Source organism: Alosa alosa, chromosome 9, assembly GCF_017589495.1.
Source record: "Alosa alosa isolate M-15738 ecotype Scorff River chromosome 9, AALO_Geno_1.1, whole genome shotgun sequence".
NCBI lineage: Eukaryota > Metazoa > Chordata > Actinopteri > Clupeiformes > Clupeidae > Alosa > Alosa alosa.
Genome location: NC_063197.1, coordinates 11098166 through 11120303, shown reverse-complemented (window position 1 = coordinate 11120303; position 22138 = coordinate 11098166). Strand labels below are relative to the sequence as shown.

Here is a 22138-nt window from a genome sequence, read left to right as displayed (position 1 = left end):
CGATTACATCTAGCCTATCACCAGTAATGGCTACTGAGCAGATTAGAAAACAATATGAAGTACTTTTGTAAAACAAACATTCTCATAATTGTACGGACATGGCTCTCGACAGCAGATTTTAGCTCTGGCAGAGGGATTGCTTCATTGGCAGCAACTCCTTCCTCACAGAGTGATGCCAATCCAGTATATGTCAAACTAATTAGAACAACAATTAAGTTGTTAGACATGCTGGACAAAACACTGAGCTCTCTCCAAACACGACCGCACACTGCTTTGCAAAGGCTCACGGCCAGGTCCAATTAATATGACCCCTTATTTACCTTCTGATAAATGGAGTGTCACTTTGTTTACCTTTAAGCCAATAATATTTTCTTTAAATGAGGGGTGACACCTCATTCTGCTGAGACTGTCATAGCCAGTAGTGTGTTTCACAAGTGGGAAAATTGGAAATGAGCTGGAAAGAACACCTGGTTCTTTAAACTGCAGTAACTACTCAACACAGATTTCCAGACTTCATCAATCATGCAATTCTGAGGAGCAAGGACTAATGTTCTCCACTATTCCTTTATTTCCATTTCAAATAAAGGCATTGATTTTACATCTTTGAACATTCATTTAATTTGCATTAAGGCGTGTTTACAGCTATTAAAATTATGGTTTACGTGATAGGGCCAGTACCGGTAATATATGAATATCCTAATACTGCATGCTAATGGGACTGAGAAACAAGAAGCATAGGACATACAGTAATACTGGACTTGCAATGGCTTTCCTGCACCTTTAAATGGCATACATCCATATCTGTGAGAATTCTCTGGGATTCCTGGAAGACTGTGAACACTGCTGGACATATGCGAAACAGCGCCAACAGCATGTCTCTGACTTGGCAGAATCATCACTCATACAGTATGCATGCATTGCCAAAGGAATTAAAATCCTAATGCATCGTGACATAACAAATGAATTGAATGCAATGGAATATAACCAATCTCTTCCTGATGTGGGAATGCTGGAATGTTATTGTGTAATGACAATACCATATAACATCGCAGGCAAAACAAAACTCATGAAATACCTCAATGGACATGTTATCTTATATTGTTACAAACCAAGGCACATCTCTTTGACTCTAGCTTCCTGCTTTGCTAGCCTGATGTGCATATCTGTACAAAAAAGACAGGTTTGAATTCAAGCCTTGTTTGTTTCCTCAGTGGTGTCTCCTTACAGATGGAGACAAGTGCTATTTCAACATAATCAATGGAGCAGAAGAGTTTCATTGCAGGCTGGACCGTCCCCAAAAACTTCTGGGGGGGGGGGGTATGATTGCGAACTGGATGCCTTTCAAGGCTATTTGCACAGTTATCATCTGTCTTCTCCGTGGGCATTTTCATGTTCTTCCAAAGTAAACAGAATCCGCCAAACACGTCGCAGTGGTTCGGCGGAAGAGCGGAGGGATGCCAACGGTAACACGGGAGGCTAATCTCCAACGGCAACGGCAGCACTGAGTGCGCTCTGGGATGGAGTGTCTTGCACAGCATGAAAGTGTCTTGCGAGCGAAGAATACAAACAGTCCCACTCGAATTAATCTGGGAATGTTCGCAAAACAATAAATATGACACTATAAAGATATCTGATGGTTGGCTGCCTGTGAACTTTGACTGACATCTGGAATGCAGCGTGTCCTGTGATTTTCGAAGCCACGGTCCGCTATTTCAAAAAAGTCACAGCACGGAAGCGCTCTGACTCAGCTCCTGCTTATTATCCACTGGACTTGCTTAACCGTATGTCCCCAACACTGTCCTCCCACACCACCCCAGCCCATCTCACCCCACCTCCTGCCATATTCTCATAGGCTGAGCATGGAAGGGGGGAGTTTTCATTGGCTCCAGAGGTTCCGTTCCTATGGTGATGAAGGTCGGGTCCAGACGTTGATGCGCTGCAACATCTGGGAGCGAAGGGGAACTCCGAGTGAGTAGGGAGTGTTTCCCAGCCAGCTGTTCATGCCTCCATCTGCCTCCACCTCCTCCAAATGGTGACCCACTAACATTCTACACAGATTAGTCCTCATCATCTATGACAGCACGTCATCACAAGGCACCACACCAGTGCACCATGCACATACCAACACACAGGGAGCTAGTGGCCAGTTGGGTCACACATGGCCGAGTAACCCCCACCCTGAGTTAATCTTTTTCACACAGCCAGCCACCCCTGCCCGTCTGGAGAACGGAAACGTCTGGGAACTCCTCATGGCGCCACGTCTCCTCAGGTATATGATTATGGGGGAGGACGGGCTGGCAAAGGTGGTACAAACGAGAGGGAAGCAGAGAAGCGAGCTCTCTGGCATAGGCGTCTGTAGGCAGCTGGTGGCCTCACTTCCCCTGGACGGGGAACCCGCTGCATCAAGCCAGAGGAGCGCAGCCAGAGCTCCAGCGAGAGTGCAAGTAGGGTGAAATCAAGGAGATGAAAAAGTACAGTACACTGCACCACATTACACGCCACTGAACCACACGACAACGTCACTGCCATGACTATTGTGGGGGCAAGACAAACATGACCTTCCATTCCTGCTCTCCCTTCCAGACGTGATCAATCAGGGCAGGGCTTAACCCAAGGCAGTGAACGCAGAGCGGAGCCCTAACCAGATTAAGATGTTGGTGCTGGTGTAATGTTCTTCCAGCAGCTGGATCATTCAGTCTCTCTCTCTCTCTCTCTCTCTCTCTCTCTCTCTCTCTCTCTCTCTCTCTCTGCCTGACTCAGTGGTGGCTCATTTGTTTGCATAATAAGAGTGACTGTTTAGCTGATTGCCTCACTGGCCCACTGACCCAGTCTGCATCTGACTTGGAGTCCAAAGCAAGGAGCAAAGCCCCCTCCCTCCATCATGAAAATACACATGAAGACACTCTTCCTCCTTCTTCCTCCAACTAAAAATATGTCCAGGGTCCCCTTGAGACAGCCTGCTCTCTAGGCCTGTGAATAAATATTCTGCTTCTGGCTGAGGACAAAACAAGGCAAACACGGATGTCCATACTCAGCAGTATTGTTTGGATAACATACTAACATATGGATATGTGCATAAGACATATGATGCCATGCTAGAAACTGTGCTTCACCTTGCTGGAGCCTGTCGCAAAACCAACTTACCCAGCAGCACACATATTTCCATCCACTCCAGTGAGTACAGACTCTCTCTCACACACACACACACACTCATATACACACACACACATACATACATATCACATTTCCCCTTTGGCTGTATGTCTTGGAATACATACATCTGACTTCACTGAAAACACACTCTCTTCTCCAGTGCGACTCTCTATCACTTTAGAATGTGTTGATAACGCCGTGTTCCCACTGTCGCTAGGCAATGCGATTCCGAGCATGCATTGCACACTTATAAATTACTTCATGCTCTCAGCCATTACAGCACGAGAGCTGGCAGCCATTCAAAAAGAAAATGACATGTGTTATTCTTACCACCTGTTGATACATGAAAAAAAGTGTGAGCACTTGGACAACCTATCACCTTGCTTCTAAATCAATACATAGGCCTGCCAAAATGTTTCCCTTTCATATACTTTTTTTCCCCAGGAGATTTCTGGTGGGACTCTGTGTAACACAGCCAAATGGAATAGCAATCAAAGAGTTCCTAATGGCTATAAATTAGCTTGGATAGCATTGGATTGTAATTTGACTCATTTCCCATGCACACTTTTGTTGCACCGTCTTGTGGTGGACTGAAACACTTTGAAGGCGCTGTGAAACTGACGCAAACGCGAGAGCATGATTAGCAAACTGAGCAGGAGGAAAGAAAGCAGCACACTCACCGGAGGGCCTGGTTCTCCTTTCGGACCGTCATCCTCAAAGATATAGTCTTCCTCCTCGTAGCCGTAGTCGTAGCCGTAGCCATAGCCGTCTGAGTCTCCGACGTCATAATGAGCCCCCTGCGGATGCTCCTCCGAGTCGTCCACCTGGTTGTGCGCACCGGGGTCACGGTAGAGGGTGGTGCTGTTCAGGCGCAGCTGGGGGCCCATCAGCTCGTCGTCAGACTGTGGCGGTGGCCCGGACCGGGTCCGGTTCCTCTGGCCTTCCTTCAGCCGGCTCTGCCTGACGGGGGAGATCAGGCCAGGGGTCGGCGTGCCGGTGGGACGGGTCCTCTGGCGGAGTCGCTCGTCCTCCGTGTCGTTCTCGCCCTGGAGGGCGGCCTTGCCTGTGGTGGTGGTGTTGGTTGTGGTGCGTCCGCCACTGGTGCTGGCTGTGGTATTCCTTGATGCAGTGGCGGCGGCTTCGGACACCATCCTGCTGAGGGGGCCTGGGGAGGGGCTGGGACCGAATCGCTGCGCGGCCAACGTCCTCTCAGTGTGATGGACCTCAGACTGCTGCACAGAAGGGCTTAGGCTTAGAAACACCTGATCTGGGGCTTCCAAGGTTTGGCTGCTGCTGGTGGTGGTGGTGGTGGTGGCGGAGGTGGCTGGGAGCGGATCGGAGGTACTCCCCTGCCAGAGGGGCTCCAGGGGGGCAGGCGAGGGGTCTGAGAGGGACCCCAGGAAGGACTCAGTGGGGGGCTGGAAGAGCCCGGCTCCGCTCCCGGCTCCGCTTTCCGTGGGCGGGGGCGATCGGAAAGTGTCCGCCAGGCGGCACTGTTTTTTAACGTAGTCGCAGTACTGCGCCGCCGCCTGGGCGGAAGGGTAGATGTCCAGCTGACACAGGGCCCCTTCCAGCTGGGCACTGGTGGAGTCCAGCCTCCCCAGAGCGAAGAGGCCGTCGGAGGCCAGCAGCCCCGGCGACGAGCCGGTGGCGGGGATCTCCTCGCTGTACCGAACGCTCCCGCAGTGCGCGTAGAAGGACACAGAGCGCAGGCGCGCGCCTACAGCGAACGTGTGCCACTGCCCGTCCAACACGGCGTACGGGAAGTGGATGACTGACGCCTCCCCGACGTGCACAGCCACGCTCCCGGGCAGGAGCTGGATGCCGAAGCGCAGCCTGTCGTCCCGGCCACCTCGGACGCTAAAAAGGAAAGCATTGTTCGCTCGCCAGCAGCGCAGGCTCACGATGATGGAGAACTCCTCCTCAAGGTCGGCGGGGAAAACCGCCGGAGCAGGGGCCTCAATGTGGGCATCCCCGCTGAGGGTGACTCCGACGCCGGGTGGTAGGACGTCCAGGAAGGGGCGAGGGTGCGAGGGAGACGGCGCCGTTGTGCCAGACAAGTGCGTCTCTCTGCGGCCGGTGAGGCCCAGCTGAAGAATAATATCTAAACCTGTGAAGCGAGAGACAGATTTATAGTAGAGCAGATAGGATGATCGCGAGATAGAGAGAAGAAGAAAAAAAAGAAAGAGAGATAGATAGAGGGGGGGGGGGTGAAACAGAGCAATATAGAAAGTTATAATAATTTATTTGTACTTGTTACCTGCTAAATTGAACATTAAATAGGGTGACAAAAGGACCAGGATAATAGGGAAGCAAAGGGTTAAATGATTTCCCAGATTTCCCATTCTTACTGGTACTTAGGAAGATGTGGACCCGGTGAGGAGGAGGAGGTGATGGGAAAGGGCTGCCGTGGGATAGAGCTTCAGATACTACAACAGCTTGTTTGAATCACTGTGACTATTAGGTTCATGGAAAGCACTGACTCAGGAGTTTCTCTCTCATTCCCAGGTTGTTCGTCTACAGATATGTCATCCACATAAACCATTAAGGAAGAAGGGTATGGAAGATGCATTAAGTCCAAAAAACTGGCCTGGACACTGCTTTGGATCACAGGCTGGAGAAGCGGTGGAAGTATATCAAAATGAAATGACATGAAGTATACTAAATTATACTACTTTAAGATTTTCCATGGTGGATGACAAGTATTGTTTAACCTTATGTACGGTAAGCTGCCAGTGATGGTAGACAACCATCCAAAAATATAAAATGCCCTGGTACACATTATTTTAGTCTGGATACAGTCCAAGTGCAGGTAAGGTTTTCCATTTGACTTCTGCCAGAAATCTTTAAAACTCTTCAGAGGAATATCAGAAGTTGACATGCCAAAACATTGCAAAATTACACCATACACTGAAATGAAAAGGAAACAATCCTATGGTCCTTAACAAAGAAGGGGCAAAGGGGTTCTTCTTCTCAGAAAGACAGGAAACCAAAGACCTTTTAAACAGTTTAAGAATGTCAGTGGGGGGATCCCGGGAGGTACGACTGCAGGGAAAGGCATGTTCATTACAAATCCAGAGACACTGGTTTCCTTTGAAACGCTCCTGGTCTCATTCTCGGGGAGATTTTTTTTTTCTCCTCACAAAGTCTGTTTTATTGATTTTACAGGAGCGGGACCGCTGCAGACATCCACCGGTCCGACACTGACATTCAGACCGAGGAGTTCACGGCTTGTTTGTTCGGTCTCAGGTTTTGCCTCAAAGTTATAAAACAAACCTGTGATATAAACTCCACCGGCAGTTCTGTGGGGTCAGAGGGGAGAAGAGCTGTTTTAAACACTCAGGCACTGAAACCACAAGGGTATGGTAAGTGGGGGTGGGGTGGTGGAGGTGATGCAGGGGAGGGAGGGACAGATCGGACATCAAAGACCCATCACTGCCATTGCTGACACGCCACACATGTATGACCTTTCGACCTCTCACCCTCGTCTTGGGTCAATCCAAACAGCCAATAACTTATTCGGAGACCCCACTTGCCTTCATATAAAGGCTGACAACAAAGACATTAGACAGGTCTAACAGATGTCTTTGCAATAAAAGTCAAATCGAGTTTAAGAATGTCACCAATTTAGACCTCATTGCCTGATCGTCCCTACATGACATGGAATGCTCAGTGGGAGTCTGCCGTTTACACTCAAGCCTTCAAGTTCAAAACATGGATTTTTGGCGATTCCAGCTTGAGATCCTTCCACCACCAGATTTTTGTGTCTTGCCAAACCAACATCACAATATGTCATCTGGTCTCACTTATCCCGCTACAATACAATAAGACAGAGAGGGTGTCACTATGCAGTGCTTACTATCACTTCCTTATGTTTACCAATAGGAAAGGGAACATGGGGGCAATTGATAAAATTCTCAGGGACAGCTGTTTGTGTAGGTTCCGATCTAAAGTACATCCAAACAGCTCTCCCTGAGAATTGTTTTTATCAACTACTGTGTTTTACAGAGACGGTTTTGTGTGTGTGTGTGTGTGTGTTTGTGAGTGTGAGTGTGAGTGTGAGTGTGAGTGTGAGTGTGTGTGTGTGTGTGTGTGTGTGTGTGTGTGTGTGTGTGTGTGTGTGGAGTGAGAGACAGGGCCAGAGATGGAGGGAAACAGACATGAAAGAGTAAGAACATGCCGCTGTATAGTCTGAATCAGCTTCCGACCAGAAACTGAGAGTGAGAGAGCTAGAAAGAGAGAGAGGGAAAGAGAGAGAGAGAGACAGAGAGAGAGAAAGAGAAAGAGATGCCCTTGACATTCTTTGCCTGGGGAAACGTCAGCCTGGATTCCAATTAACCTGTCTCATATGTGAAGACAAGCTTTTTCAACCCGCGTGACGCATTCCTCCGGCAGCCCTGATGGATCCGATCCATGCACAGGAAGGTCCACTTTGATATCCAAAGCAAAGGGCTTCAGCGGTGGTGGGCGCCAACAGAGTTTGCTATCAGAAATGAACCCTGGCCAAGAGTTGAGATGTTTAATGAGGTTGTCCATCCTGATTTAAACCATCATTTTGGAAGGGAAGGAGACATGGGGAGAGATCTTGTTCATACTCTGTTAACAGTGCACTGAATTAATGCTTGACTGGATCGAGTACTTGGGGAAATTATCTGCACACTATACACTTGTTACTTGGAGACAAACAAGATGTACTTCTGATAAATTCTGAGAAAATATTTATTGCACATTGCTGCACCATCATCAGGATCAGTGAAAAGCTTCAGAGGCTTCAAATGCTTCACTCTTCTTGTGGTCAGTGGTGCCCTAAAAAATCCAGCTTCGAAAAGACACTTATTTACTTGTTCAGTTGGCTGAAGCTTCTATCCAAAATGACTTACATATGTGAATTCTTACAAGTGCATTGTTCAAGGGCACAACAATGGCAACCAAGAACTGAAAACTCAACTTTTCTGGCTACCACTTGCTAGCCCAGCTCCTTAGTCACTATGCTAACACCCATTCTAAAGAGGTGCATTGGACAGGGGTGGTGGGAAGGGAAGGGGGTGTTGCACTCGTGGCCCAGGCCATGCTGAAGAGACACTTTAGGTTTTGGGGGTTAAGTGGACAGCTGCCAGCGGGACCAAGTGGTGTACACAGTGCTAAGTGAGCATGTCTGAGGAAACAGAGGAGAGAGGTGCGGGAACCATGCTCCATCTAGCCTCACTGCTTTAACACTCCCCAACCTTGAGCCAACACACACACACACACACACACACACACACACACACACACACACACACACACACACACACACACACACACACACACACACCGACTATTATGGTTATTATTACCTCCTACGCATTACACCGACACACACATCGAGACACACTTTCCCATACTCCAGAGTGTGTTTGTATGTGTGTGTGTGTGTGTGTGTGAGAGAAAGAGAGAGAGAGAAAGAGAGAGAGAGAGAATTCCCAGCTCTGTCTGCCCTGCACTTGGGGAATGCCTGGTTTAAAGTTAGCTTGGAGAGAGAAGAGGAACATGCAGGCCTGTTGCAGCCTGTGAGCCAAGACCCAGGAAGCAAGAGCAGACATGCAGAGAGAAAGAGAGAGAGAGGGACAGAGAGAAAGATAAAGAAAGAGAGAGGGATGTTTAAATGAAGAGGGGGAGAGCGGCTCCTGTGCACAGCTGTCCTCTACATGCCCTGCCTCCTCTTTAACTTCCTCCCCTCTCATTCTCCCTCTCTCTCTCTCCTTCTCTTTCTTTATCTCTTTCTTCCTCTGTCTTTCTCTTTCTCTCCCTCTGCCTTTCCTGTCTTTCTCCTAATCCCTGTGAGCTGCTTCTCCTTTCTCTTTCACCTCAAACCTAAGGCTTTCTGCGGGCCCAGCTTGCATCTCCCATACTACATGCTGCTCCTCTCTAACACTTGGCATTGTTGTTGTGGTGGTTTTGGCTGTGAGCGCACCCCTTGGCATGCGGTTACAAATATCACTGACCCGTAATGGTTGTGGTCCGGAGGACACTGAGACTTTTTTTTGGACCGAGCAGCGACTGAAACATGACCGACGGGAGTGGGGAGAACCTCTTCTTACATGACACTCTGAAAATGTGACTGATCTTCAGACACTGTCTGGCAGTCTTGGAAAATGGTTTGAGGTTTTGCAACGTTGAAATGAAATGTTGGGTATGTGTGTGTGAATAAATCATATTCTGAGAGTCTGTGTGTCCGAATATTTCCAGAACAATGCCTTTTATTTGATGGTTATGAAAAATGTAAGTTGAGAAGCATCAAGGTGTCTCTTTACCTTCTGTGTTTCACTGAACTGATTGAAGCTTATCACAATATGGGTCACAGTTCAGCAAAACCACAAAGATAGGATTCATCGATGAGTCAGTCACTCCAGTTCACTTTGACATTTCAACTGCACATAGCTTGTGCACCCACACAAAACTCTGCAACAATCAACATTTTTCATGAAAAACTTGTTCCACACTCAAAGCAGAAATGTTCCATGAGGAAAATGACCTTTCCGTACTCAAAAATGACCTTTGTCTTGGGGGGAAAAGGTCATCTCTGTTGACTTCATTTGCATTTCACCAAAAACGGAGGCAAGACAAGGCACAGTTTGGGGTATCCCTGGCTCACGGCCATTCTAGCCAGGATCCAAAGTCAAATGTCAAGGGGTCAAAGGGGTCAAAGAGTGAGAGTGTGCGTGTGTGTGGCTGGGGGTGTTAGCTGAGATGCTTACCTTGCTCTTGGAAGTGTTCTTCTGCAAACAGTACTGCAGTGCATATTGAAAGGAGCAGGAGCAGGGTTCTCCTATTAAAACAGAACAGAAAGAGAAATTCAGGCCATTTATTCATGGAAAATGTGACCCTCCCCCAAGTAAGCCCAAATGCCTGACACTGATGATGAAGAAAAGCGGTCAGGACAGCCTAGAATTCAACATAACTGATACTGTAGGAGTACTGTGTGATTTTCCCAATCAGAGGCCAAAGAAAACCTAGATGATAAGTGATTAGGGTCTAACAGACTCTTGACAAGGCAGACTAAACGTGCCACTACTGCAGATCTACCATTAGATCAGTTCAGGCTTCAGGACAAGATTCAAACATTTACCACATTATGGCTGAGCAGCAGTGTGTGCAGGCTGAGACTTAAGGGAGCCACATCAGGTTTAGGATATCACGCGGGGGTGGTGGTAGTGTTGTAGTTAAGGAGCTGGGCTAGTGTGCAGTAGCCTGAAAGTTGTCGGACGGTTCAATTCCCGGCTTCCACCATTGTGCCCTTGAGCAAGGCACTTAACCCCAAGTTGCTCCGGTGACAATAATCCCTTGTAATATAGTTGACATATGCAAGTCACTTTGGACAAGTGTCTGCTAAATGAATAAATGTAAATATTGTAAAGCATGAATATCCAAAAACAAAAATATGTTATGCTAACTTAAGTACCAGTTAATTGCAAATGCAGTAGGACACACTAAATATTGCTGCATGAAGTTCAAGATCTTAAACAATTTATATTTTAAGTCAGGACCAACTATGAATCCACAGAGAACTAAATAACTTCAACAACCAACTCACTAGCACAAGGCAACACAGATTTAATCACACCCACCACAATTGTCCTAAACAGCTCGTTAAGTAAACCCTTCCAATTATGGCGCACACTGCTTCATGATCCTAAACCTGTCATCTTCACATAGTAAGACAACTGACAACACCCAATCCAAACGCTCACCTTCTGCCCCCAACGGCAGAATTAGGCCTTTCCTACGATGAAATAGTGCCTCTCAACTAAAGAGCGGCCATTTGCCGAGTCTGCCCCTTGTTCTGTAGCTTTGTGTTTATATAGTTTAGAGTGGGGGGCTAGTCCCTCGGGTAACTTGTCATTATGGGTCCTCTTAACCTTGAGAAACCCCCCTGCCCCCCACCCCACCCTCACCCGTCCCTCGGGCCCACATTCCTGCGTGAGACTCGTGGAGCACAAATCATGTCATGTGGTCCGAGCAGGACCTGTGGGGTCCGATGGGAGTCAACCCAGCTGTGTTTGGCGAGGAGGACGGACGGTCATTCATTCATGCCTCTCCTGTCCTGTCAGAGCGCACGCCTGTATGTCTTATCTCCCAATTTTGTCAGGTTTGGAGATTTTCTCTTTTGCTAAATCAGTAGTGACTAGAACTTTTGGGTGAACTTTCAAAAACCAAGCTAAGCTGAGAGCAACACCTCCATTTTATACTTATGATGTTCTGCATAAACTCAGACTGCTGTTCTTGACCATAACTTTCACTAAAGCACCAAAATAATCAAAGCTCTTTTTTACACCAAATGCCTATTTCTCCTTCCTTCCTGTTACCTTTTCTGTTACATTTCTGTCTCCTCCTCTCTTTTCAACTCTTTCTTCATTCTTCCTCTTGCCTCCCTATCTGTTGAAACTCCCCTGTGTTGTGCTGCTTGAATCGAATCCTAGCACATAACACAAAACACAGAGGTTTTTCTGCCTGATCAAAAGTCTAACAAACAGTCATGTGGCAAGGCAATTAATTTTAAAAAATGACCCTTATACAAAATAGACAAAGCCATATTGAGGAAGCACATCGATTCCTTTACAATGGGGGATTTGATGTGGACAATGTGTGGGCAATCCTGGCTGTATACAATTATTCCCCTAAGAGAAAGAAAAGTCTGGCTTGAGTCTGTGAATGTATGTGTGTGTGTGTGTGTGTGTGTGTGCGCATGTGTGTGTGTGTGTGTGTGTGTGTGTGTGTGTGTGTGTGTGTGTGTGTGCATGTTGAAACATAAACATCGGTCCACCAATGGGGGGTTCCAGCGGAGAGTTCACCAGAATACAATGATGCTAAAGAGGGGCAGGATACCTATGAGGCGCCACTGGCCTCAGCCGCTCGCCACAGCCCCTTTAAACACAGCCTCGGAGGAAATGGCCGCCCTCTAAATGCTGGTTAGGGACAATGAGTCCTACTTTGTGGAGCCGCCCGTGCCACCCTCCACACGTGTCCAACAGGAGGGAGGGTTGGAATGGGAACCACCCAGTACTCATCAATTGCTTAGGTGGTTCGGGGTGGGGGCATTACCTGAGAGGGGCTGCCCTCCTCTGGGGGGCGCTGTGCACTATGCAGACATTAGTCGGCACTGTGAGTCCCTTACCTTAGTGGGGTGGACTAACTCATTAAGGTGACTTGAAGCATATGATGGAGCATTTGTGTTCACAGCATAGCTGTTTTTATACATTTATAGGATGGAAAAAAAATAAAATGAAAAATGTTCCTGTGCATGAAATGCCACCGGACATTGAAAAGTTCATTTTACTGCTAAAATGACTACATAAAAGCATGGTGGCCAGTAATACATTTTTTTCATCACACACTCATAGCCCCAAATAAGCTTACACAAAGTGTCCCTAACTTGAATATGACCTCTAGTTTATCACTAAATATAGTCATTCCATGCACTTCAGTGAGTGTCTGTATGAAAATAATGTGTCTGAGAAAAGCCATGAGGAACTTTAACAATGGCACCTTACATAACTCAAAGGTTACAGGTCAAAGCTTCAGCTGCCAAATGGATCTACTGAAGTACTGATAAACGAGACAATGATTCATTCAGTGGGTGCACTCTAAAGGTTCACTGCTGCACACAAAACATGACTTCAAATGACGTAATGATATAATCTTATTTTTAGTTGTGGCTTCAGAGCCCAACTGGCATTTAAAAACTTGCATTCTATCAGACTGAGATATGTGTTAGAATTGGGTGGGAGGTGACAGGGCAAGTCTGCAGACTAGAGTGTGCTCGCACGTATCATACATTGGGACGGGCTAAAAGTTACATAACAGCACCAGTGAAAAAAATGTGGAGTCAGCTGTCTAGGGACTGTACATCAGTCAGATGGATGCACTGTATAATTCCAACCGCCAATGTTCAAAAGGACCGGTCAGTGAAGGTGCAGTTGAATGACTGATTGACCTCTCGGTTTGATGACTGTATTACATCAACTGTCTCTGCTGTGACATGAAGAATGGTTCAAAGAGGCTTCCAAATCCTCATTAGAGTCCCAGCAGGGCTTTTTGAATGGCGATCAATCAAAAACTCATTCATCCTGCAGCAGCTACCACTTACAAGGTGTTGTCCTGAAGACACTGGCCCAGGAAGGAATTCATTATCTGTCGTGGATGATGCATAAGGCCTGAGCTGTTATGTCAGGTTATGGGTATTTTTTCTCTCTCTGCCGGAGTGTTGTTGTTCTGTGTGTGGCCGAGTGGTTTGGGTGACTAAGTAGTCAGCCATGTTTGTTTTCCCAGACCACAGCGGCTTCCTGAGCTCTTGGAGAAGGGAAACAACAAACGAGCCGTGTCACCTGCTCTTGGTCGTGATGCCAGTGTGACATTCCTCAGGCCAAAACAGAGGATTCAGGCACCACAGCCAATGCATATAACTTTTAACTCTCATTTTAAGGTCCAAAACATCTCCAAAAATTGATGGCATAGAACTGAGTCAATACAAAACATCCCTCATAGTGACTGACCTTAAGGTTATACTGGCAATAGATTACCCTAGATGGTGAAGATAAGTATCTTGAAAGTATCCTTTCCTTACCAACCCACCCCCACCCCCCTGACACACACATACACCCCTTGCCTATCTGCCACAGTTCACAGAAGCATATCCCCATCTGTGGATACACATGAACCAACAGAGGGTGCACCAGTCAATGCAGGGGTCTCTCAACAGCAACCCAGCAGCGAATGCAGTTCATATGAAAAGGAGTTGAATGGTCAACAATGCTCCTCAAACAGGCTTGTGTTGACCAAAGGAAATGCCACAATACCTAGACCAAGTGCCATGCCCAGGCAATAGCACATTCCATACATAGTAGGAGTTTTAATTTACAGATGAAGCTTTTGGGAGGTAATCCTTCACCACTGTGTTCTATGAAAAGACTAGGCTCTAGGGAAGTGATTATACATACCAAAACAATCTGAATATTTATTTACAACCACCCACAACAGAGAAAACTTCATTTTTTGCAATAGTGAAACATCACTGAGTACTTTTTTTTAAGTGGCTACATAATTTATTGTGTTAAAGGAAAATTACAAATGTGTGTGAACAAAAAAGCAAGTGACTGTAAATTGTGCATGAAGACAAAAAAATCACAGGAAACACTCCAATATTAACAGGGAATGTTTGTCTCCTTCATATAATCTGCTCCAAATTCAAGTCCATCAACTCAGCATGATGCAATTGCTTAAATGGAAACAGGCTAACAATACTAAATGAGTACAGTGATGGGGAAAATTAAGTACTAAATTCCTATGGTCTTAAAAAGAAAGAATAAAATCTGGAGGAAAAAGTGACTGACTTTCCACAATTACTTGAGATGCCAAAAGCTCATGAGTAGAAAAGTAAAAATAGAGGGTCTATTTTTATTTTCTCATTCGCTTATTGATAATTTGCTAATTTTCAGAAATGTTTTTTGGTAATACAAGAGTACCGCCTATATAGAGTGTGTCTTCTGTGATCCTTTTCAGAATTCAAGAAAGTCCATGTCAAAAACAAACTTTCATGATATGCATCTAATCTACACACTGTAAAAATGTAGGAACGGGGAAGCATTTTATTTAGTCCTGACCCGGAAACATTTCATGTTGACCCTTGACCTGAGATGCCCTCACTGAAGATCTGTTGACATTCTAAAAGCACAACAGCCAGTCTGGCATCCCTCCGTCAATGCTAACTCCATCTCAAAGGAGAGAGGGGTGGGTAGCCATGCTTCACTGCATAAAGCTTGTACTTGACCCAGTCCTTTCCTTTTGATACCCCTGTAGGGTCCTGCTCTACAACGGAATCTTTCAGTTGTAACTCCTCCAAAGGCACAGCCAAACAAGGCATGACTAAGTAAACATCAGCATTCTTGAACTGTTGTAGTATTTAACATCCGGTGATTCATCCTGTTAATTAGTTGAACACTCTGAGCACCTTACAAGCTTTTCTGTCACCTTCTGGTAGTGGATGCTATTTCAGAATCACATCTATAGGCTACTTCCTCTCACTCTTTTTGAGCAAATGATCGATAGTGGGCAAAACTGGGGTTCCTTTCACATCTCACAGCTAACTGCAAAAAAATGACTACGTTGCAAAATCTTTAGCCTCACAACAACAACAAAACAAATTCCAACCATCATCACAACTCTGCATTCCCAAAGATCCCTTCCCCTTCTGGTTAATGTTTTGGACAGAATCCAGGTTCTCGCTACACATAAGCTCGTTAAATGCTCTGCGTCCCTTCCCCATTGAGTCCAATTGGTCAGAGCGTCAAGAGGTCAGTGAAGACTTGAGTAAAGATTTACTTAGTCCACAGGGCAGCAAGCAGACAAAGCACTCTGAGCAAACTCCTGCCCAGGTTTATTGGTTTGCTCTTTTCTGCCAGCAGTGGAAGTTGCAGATGTTTAAGCTGCTTTAGGTCATTTTTTTAGAACACTTACACTAGCTCTGATAGCTGTCACAAAGAAGATTTGCTTCGATGGGAACAATCTTTCAAACTCCCCAAGGTTTTGTAATCAGCTGTGAGAATTTCCAAAACAGTCCAGCTGTAGAAAACGAATCCCGAGAACTATGAGGAGAAGGGCATCCCTGCCAGCCAATTATTTTCCCTGGAGACAACATGTTTAAAGGAGGGGGTAGACTTCATGCCTCTGCTAAATCTGAAGGAAGTCACTGCTAACGACACTTATCACTCATTCACACACCCTCTTCATTCAAACGGGATAGTGAATGCTGAACAAAAGTTGATGGATTAACAGGTGTTGCAGGTTATTATTCATTATTCAACTTTACATTTAGGCTACAGCACAAATACATTCAACCTCTCCCAGCGCTACTTTTGAGTATTTTTTGTTGTTGTTTGTGTCTGACTGAACTGTGTGTCACATTTATTTCACAGACCAACCATGGTTGGCTTAATGAGAAGCAAAATAGTATGATAGTAGGCTACAGGATAAGTAGTTACGGGCTTGTAGTGAGTACAGCTGAAGCCCCTCCTCTCTTCCCTCATGTTCACTGATATAACAACCTCAAATCACATTTTCTGCCACAGCCCTCCAACCTATTCAGTCTTGATCCAACTGGTCTTCCATCTGATTTTGTTGTTATAATAAAACATATGGAACACTCCAAATGATGAATCCAATTAATACATGCTGTAAGTGCCTGTGCATGATTCAGTGCTTTACAGATGAGAGGCAGTAATTAACAAAAGAGTACAGTTAGCTACAGCTGTGACAGTGACTGGTCAGTGACTCACTCACAAAACTACAGTTATCAGCCAGTTTAAATCTAGCACAACTGCCTGGGCCAAATGTAACAGCTGTGCAAAAACTGTATAGCCAGATGTATAAGCCATACGCACTAGCATGAGGAATGTTTGGGCATAACTGGTTCCATGCCCGGCTTTAAGTCAGACAGTGGGTGTTGAGGAGGCCCAGAGCGGTAACCCCGTGTAATGTGTCATAGCGGTTTGTTTGGTGTCAACTGGCATACATGCTAAACCGGCTCACCTCCATAAGTACACCACAATCATAACGCAACACAGGACGGTCAAGCCAAGAATAATCTGCCTCAAACAACTAAGACTTGCAAATAAATTTAAATATATAAACAGACATAGAAATGCTGACAAAGAACACGATCCTCGTGGTTCCTCTACAGAGGCTACAACTGTTCTCTGCTGTGGACCTATTCCAGAGGTCTTATCATTTGGTATAAACTTGGTCCTCAACCAAGAATTTATCCGCAGCGGGATAGCGTCTGTCTGACTCATACCCTACAAGTCAATTTCAGCAAATTCGTATTGGCCACAACTGAAAACGAATGTAATCTGAATGACTATTTAAGTGAATACAAATTAAGCTAATGTGCAAGCTCATACATGTTTCTAAATGCATAGGATATGGCAAACTGTAGCATATACAGCTGCCTTGACATATGTGCTGAGCGGTATTCCAGAAAAGAAAAAAAAAACTTTTCATTAAACTCATGAATTTTAGTTATGTATATGGGACTTACACTGTTTTGAAAAACCCTAAACCCAGACAGTTGTGTTGTTTAGTTCAGTGGAGTCAATAAACTGACAGACAAAGTTATGCGCTTCTCAGACCCAGTAGAGCCTGAGAATTGTACCCGGAGAGCGTCGTTTGATCTCGGTTATCTGTTTCCCATTCTTCTAATGCCCGGGTGCATCGTGTGCAGGCAATTCATTCAATTCAATTCAATTACAGGCAATTCATGCGGTCTGGTAGGATGTCAAATGAAGGCACATCTAAAGTGTCTATGCTGAGTCCATAGTGGTAGTGCGTTTCTTTGCGAGCTTGCCCATACACACTGTTGTCAACGATGCAAACCTGAGCGACATAGCATGGCAGATTTATTGTCAGGTAAACTGACAAACACACTCCTCATGTTGTTAGGGAATTGTCAATGATAAACTGTGCTAAAATGATGAAAAATCACTCTCATGGATCCTGTCAAACTCTCGAAACATTGTGGTAATGAAAGAGATTACGCTGCGTATAGTTGAACTGCATATTATACTGCAGACAGAGTTGTGTCAGATTAAAACGTTCAACCGAGCCATTCGTGCACATAGTAAACATGCATCGGAGTTTCTTACGTTTTTGTCGTGGGAGAAACGTGTCCACTCCTTGTCCGTTGGGCTCCTAAATGCATTTGTATGCATTTGTCCAAGAAGCAGTGTTCTAAGTGAAAACAGAATTCCACGCAAGAGGATACCGGTTCATGAGCTAGCCCTTGGTTACAGCCAAAGGAAGCGTAACTGAACGAAGACTGCCACCTCAGAGTTTCCTCATTGTGAGGAGTCCAGAAAGAGAGATTCCCAAATCTCTAAATTTTCCCACAAGTGCGACGCGCGTTCTGTAATCTCACTGCATTAATACGTTGAAGCACATAGTCTGCGAGAATACAACTGCGCCAATGATGACCGTCAATGAAGCAAAACGCGTGAATGTATTTACAGTGCGCATAAGAGGACTCCTTGCTGGGTTGGATGCTATGCTTCTTAAAGAGAGGTTCTCTGTAGTCAGACAGCCCAAAAGCCGTGCTGTACCTCCAGGCGTTGGTTTCTGCATGTGCCTTGACTTGCACTGTTGCAAACGCTGCCGTACTCACCGCAAATACTAGCCGGTGTTGGATTTCACCAATTACTGACTTGTGACATCACAGATCGGATCTACCTCTTACTTTACAGCAAATCATCAATGGACCATTGATACCATGTTTAGCTCTGTATCTTCTGATTTTGATCATGATAACAATGCAGCTGGATTTTGGTATTATTATTAATAAGTATAAATGTAGTCTTGGCAGATTTGAGAGGACTATTGTTTGGCTATTGTAAGGGAAAAAACTAGTAATGAGTAAATTATATTATTTATTTAAATTATTATATTATAGTGCACATTTATTTTAATTCTAGTTTGCATTAAAACACATGGTTAAACATTTTAGCTTTTAATAATCATAAAATCCTTAAAAATATAAGATTCATATAAGAATCTTAAAAATTCATAAAATACAGCCCAATAAAAACTCATGCAAAAGCATATGCTATAGCTTTTTATTCTCTCATGGCTTTTAGGCCTACCTACCAAGGATACATGCTGTCTAATGCAGTTTTAGGACTCTGTGCACAAGCTTACTTGAAGTCGGCAAACCAGTTTCCTGTTCGTTGACATGGTTGTCAACAAGCATCTGGAGATAAGTGCTTTAGTTGTACCAAAACGTAAGAAATACAATGTACGTGAGTCTTAATGTCCATGGGCGACTCTAAGGCTTCAAGTCCTTTTAAAAACAATTTTGGTTTCCAACTTTTTCCTAAAAACGCCAGTCTACGTGCAGTGGCTGCACAAAAAAAGGAGGGAAGGATTTTCGGTAAACACACTTTTTGGTACAACTGAATCACTCCTTTTCAGGTGCTTGTTAACAGAGATGTCAACGAACAGGAAACTGGTTTGCCGACTTCAAGCCCTGTTTCTTGGTTATTCTAATCACACAAACAGTCCCTTTAAAACACCTTTGCCCTAAAAGAGGAGATTTTTCGAGCCCAAGTCAGCTGACAATGAGCTTGGGCTCACTTCTGTGATACTGGCTAGGTCTGACAGCCCTGCCAAAGTCTTTAATCCCATTGTGGAAGTGTCATCTCTGCTCAGTCTAATGCACAGAAATGAAGGTAGCAGTGCTCCTTGCAGACAAACGCAGAGACAGAGGGGAGAAGGGGGAACAGAATTAAGTCCTGTTGAGTTGGCAGAACAAAGTCAGGTCTTAGACAATATCAAAGTATATTGCTCATGGACCAGCGTCTGGCACACGTCTGGTTGAGGCTATTTAGTCATAAAAAAAATTATCTTTATGTACTGTAACATCCCCTTAACCTTTGATACGTGTTGCTTCAATGGATGACAGTTTTACCTCTTGCCGGCAAAAATCAAAGCATTTTATTAATATACACAACAAGACTCCCACAATCCCTTTTCATCTGGGTTTACCCAGGAGGGCTCACTTCATGAAACAGCAAATCCCATCCCTCTCTAAGATTACAGAGAGTAGGATGTGTTTTTTCCAGTGAAGTCTGCCTCACTCTGTCCTAGCTTAGAGCTGTTCATGGATCCACATAGAAGACATCTCTCAGATCGACCCTGACGTGACCCAATCTTTATTGTCATTGGCTGGACTCGAAATAGCCCTGTTCCAACTCTGGCCCCACAATGGCCACTGACTTTAGCTCTCACACTCTAAGAATAACCACCATAGTTGGATACATACTCTGTACTTTTTTTTACCAACCAGTGTCACAACAAACATCCAGCTTGATCAGGCTTAAATCTAATCATTATTGTCACTCAGACAATGATGATTAAATATTTAACTTCAGCTGGACACTGTGGTGTGCAGTATTAGTGCTTGGGTGCCATACAGATGAGTAATAGTGGATGTTAGATGCTAGATGTTCTTGGACGTCAGTGAGCGAGGTCTCTCTGCTTCTGTGCCAGACTTCCTTATCGTCGGGCCACACTGTGACTGCACAGCCATGCTACCCCTTACAGAGCCCCCGTCCAAAAACAGGATGCCGGGTCTCAAAGGGGTTTGCTGAATTTTCAACACAACCGCAAGTTTCCAGGCTGACCCATTAACCCAGAACAAACACACTCAGGTGAATCACAAAACATCCGAAAAGCTCTCGCTGTGCATCGCGGTCACGCGGGTAAGCCAGCTGGTCTTGTGTTCAGGGAAAATGTGGCAAGCAGGATATAGGATGGATCTGTGCTTAAAATCCCACTTGGCACACTTAAACAAGTGAAAACAAAGAGCCACACATATGAGATGATGTATTGAAATGTTGTTTAGGCCAACCATTAGAAGTGCCTCTGAACAAGGCTGCACACATAGACTGGAATCTGAGTGATATTAACATGTTAATACATCTGTAATTGCAGTATGCTTGATCATCAGTGCTTTCAGGCAGGAACAGCAGAGCCCAGGTAAACACATTTTCTTTTCCCAGAGGCGCGACTACGCATGAAGCACGTGCACGGGTACCACCTAATGGCTTGCGCAGAGCAGGAGAGTAATGTCTTATCCAGATGTCTTTTCCCCCCAAATCCACACAAAAACAAAGATGAAGAAAAACATGCTCCTATCATCACCTGACACAGAGAGTGAGACACAATTTCATGTTCCCTTCCTCTTAAGCAAACTTTGTATTCTATTGTTACTGTAGGAAATGTGCATTGACTACTACAGGTACTCAAATACAGTAATTGTTCATTTATAAAGCGTATTTTACACTATATAAATAATGAATTTTCAATGTGTTGCTTGACAGGCTAACTTGGTGTGGGATTGTGGGAATTAGTGATGATTAGAGGCTGTCCATCTACATACATCCAAACAAGCATCTTGTGATGAAAATAGATCAGTGAATCAGTGAAGCAGAACCACACAAAAAGTTCTCTAAGACAGGCTTTGCCTTTGAACTGAATGGGACAAAAACAAAACAATGTTCCATTTATCACTGGTCCAGATGTGAATAAATGAGACCATCATGTACATGATAATAGCCTTTTACCAAGCGAACAACATGAATGGAGACCAAATGGAATCCATTATAAGACTTTCTCTATCTCTCTACTCCACCATGGACTTCCTGATTGGTCTCGGCTAAAAAGAAACACTTTGATGAAACTGCTTGTTCACCACAACCCCAGTGAACCATATGGTGATTCCCCACTCTCGATTTTCATTATTTATCCATGAATGACCAATAAATCTAGGGGAGGCGGTCCAAAAGCCACAGCCGTTTTGGAGAAGGCTACCTTCCGAAACAATAGCCACAAGCAGACCGAAGAGTAAGTCAAAACTGATGAGGATAGCATGTACAAGAATGTCAGACCGTTATAGTGAGGTTACATAACCATATAATTTGATGAAAAAGGAATGAGATGTTCAAGTGAACAAGTGGTCATCAAACTCTAGTGAAAAAAGGTGCATGTAGCGATTGAAATGTAGTGTGTGTTGTCATGTAGACGCCAGTAGATATGAATAGTATGTACGCCACTGGGCAAGTGTTGGAATGAATGCATGTGTAGCAGGTAGACCTTCTCTGCCTGCTATTTTCCCCCCATAGCACCTGGAAGTGCTAATGAAGGGGGCGGGGCATAGGCATTTGATCAATCTGGCACCAGTGGAGTACTACTTAAGAGGGGCAGCAGCCAGTAGCAATGTAGACTCCACTGGTGTAGCCCCTGTCTGTGCTACCGTCAGGTATGCTGTCTCCCCATAGACATTTGTGGTTTTATGTTATGTATATTGTGGTGTGTTCTTTGTTTAATCTTCTGTGTTCTGTTCTTTTAGGCAGCACAGTCATGCTGATGGGGAACATGGGTCGTGCTGCTGTCTTGTCTTGTC

The 22138-nt window shown here is 45.0% G+C and overlaps 1 protein-coding gene across 2 annotated transcripts in view; it reads right to left on the bottom strand.

Moving 5' to 3' along the window:
- LOC125300839 (collagen alpha-1(XXIV) chain) overlaps positions 1-18298 on the bottom strand; it is a 108186-nt gene extending 89888 nt beyond the window's left edge. For both annotated transcript variants that reach the window (XM_048252977.1, XM_048252978.1), the window contains exons 1-3: positions 17829-18298; positions 9891-9961; positions 3834-5263 (exon numbers count right to left, since the gene is read on the bottom strand). In XM_048252977.1, coding sequence (XP_048108934.1) covers positions 3834-5263; positions 9891-9961; positions 17829-17884 — 1557 coding nt within the window. In that variant the 5' untranslated portion in view covers positions 17885-18298. The remainder of the gene's footprint in view (positions 1-3833; positions 5264-9890; positions 9962-17828) is intronic.
- Positions 18299-22138: the final 3840 nt, after the last annotated feature.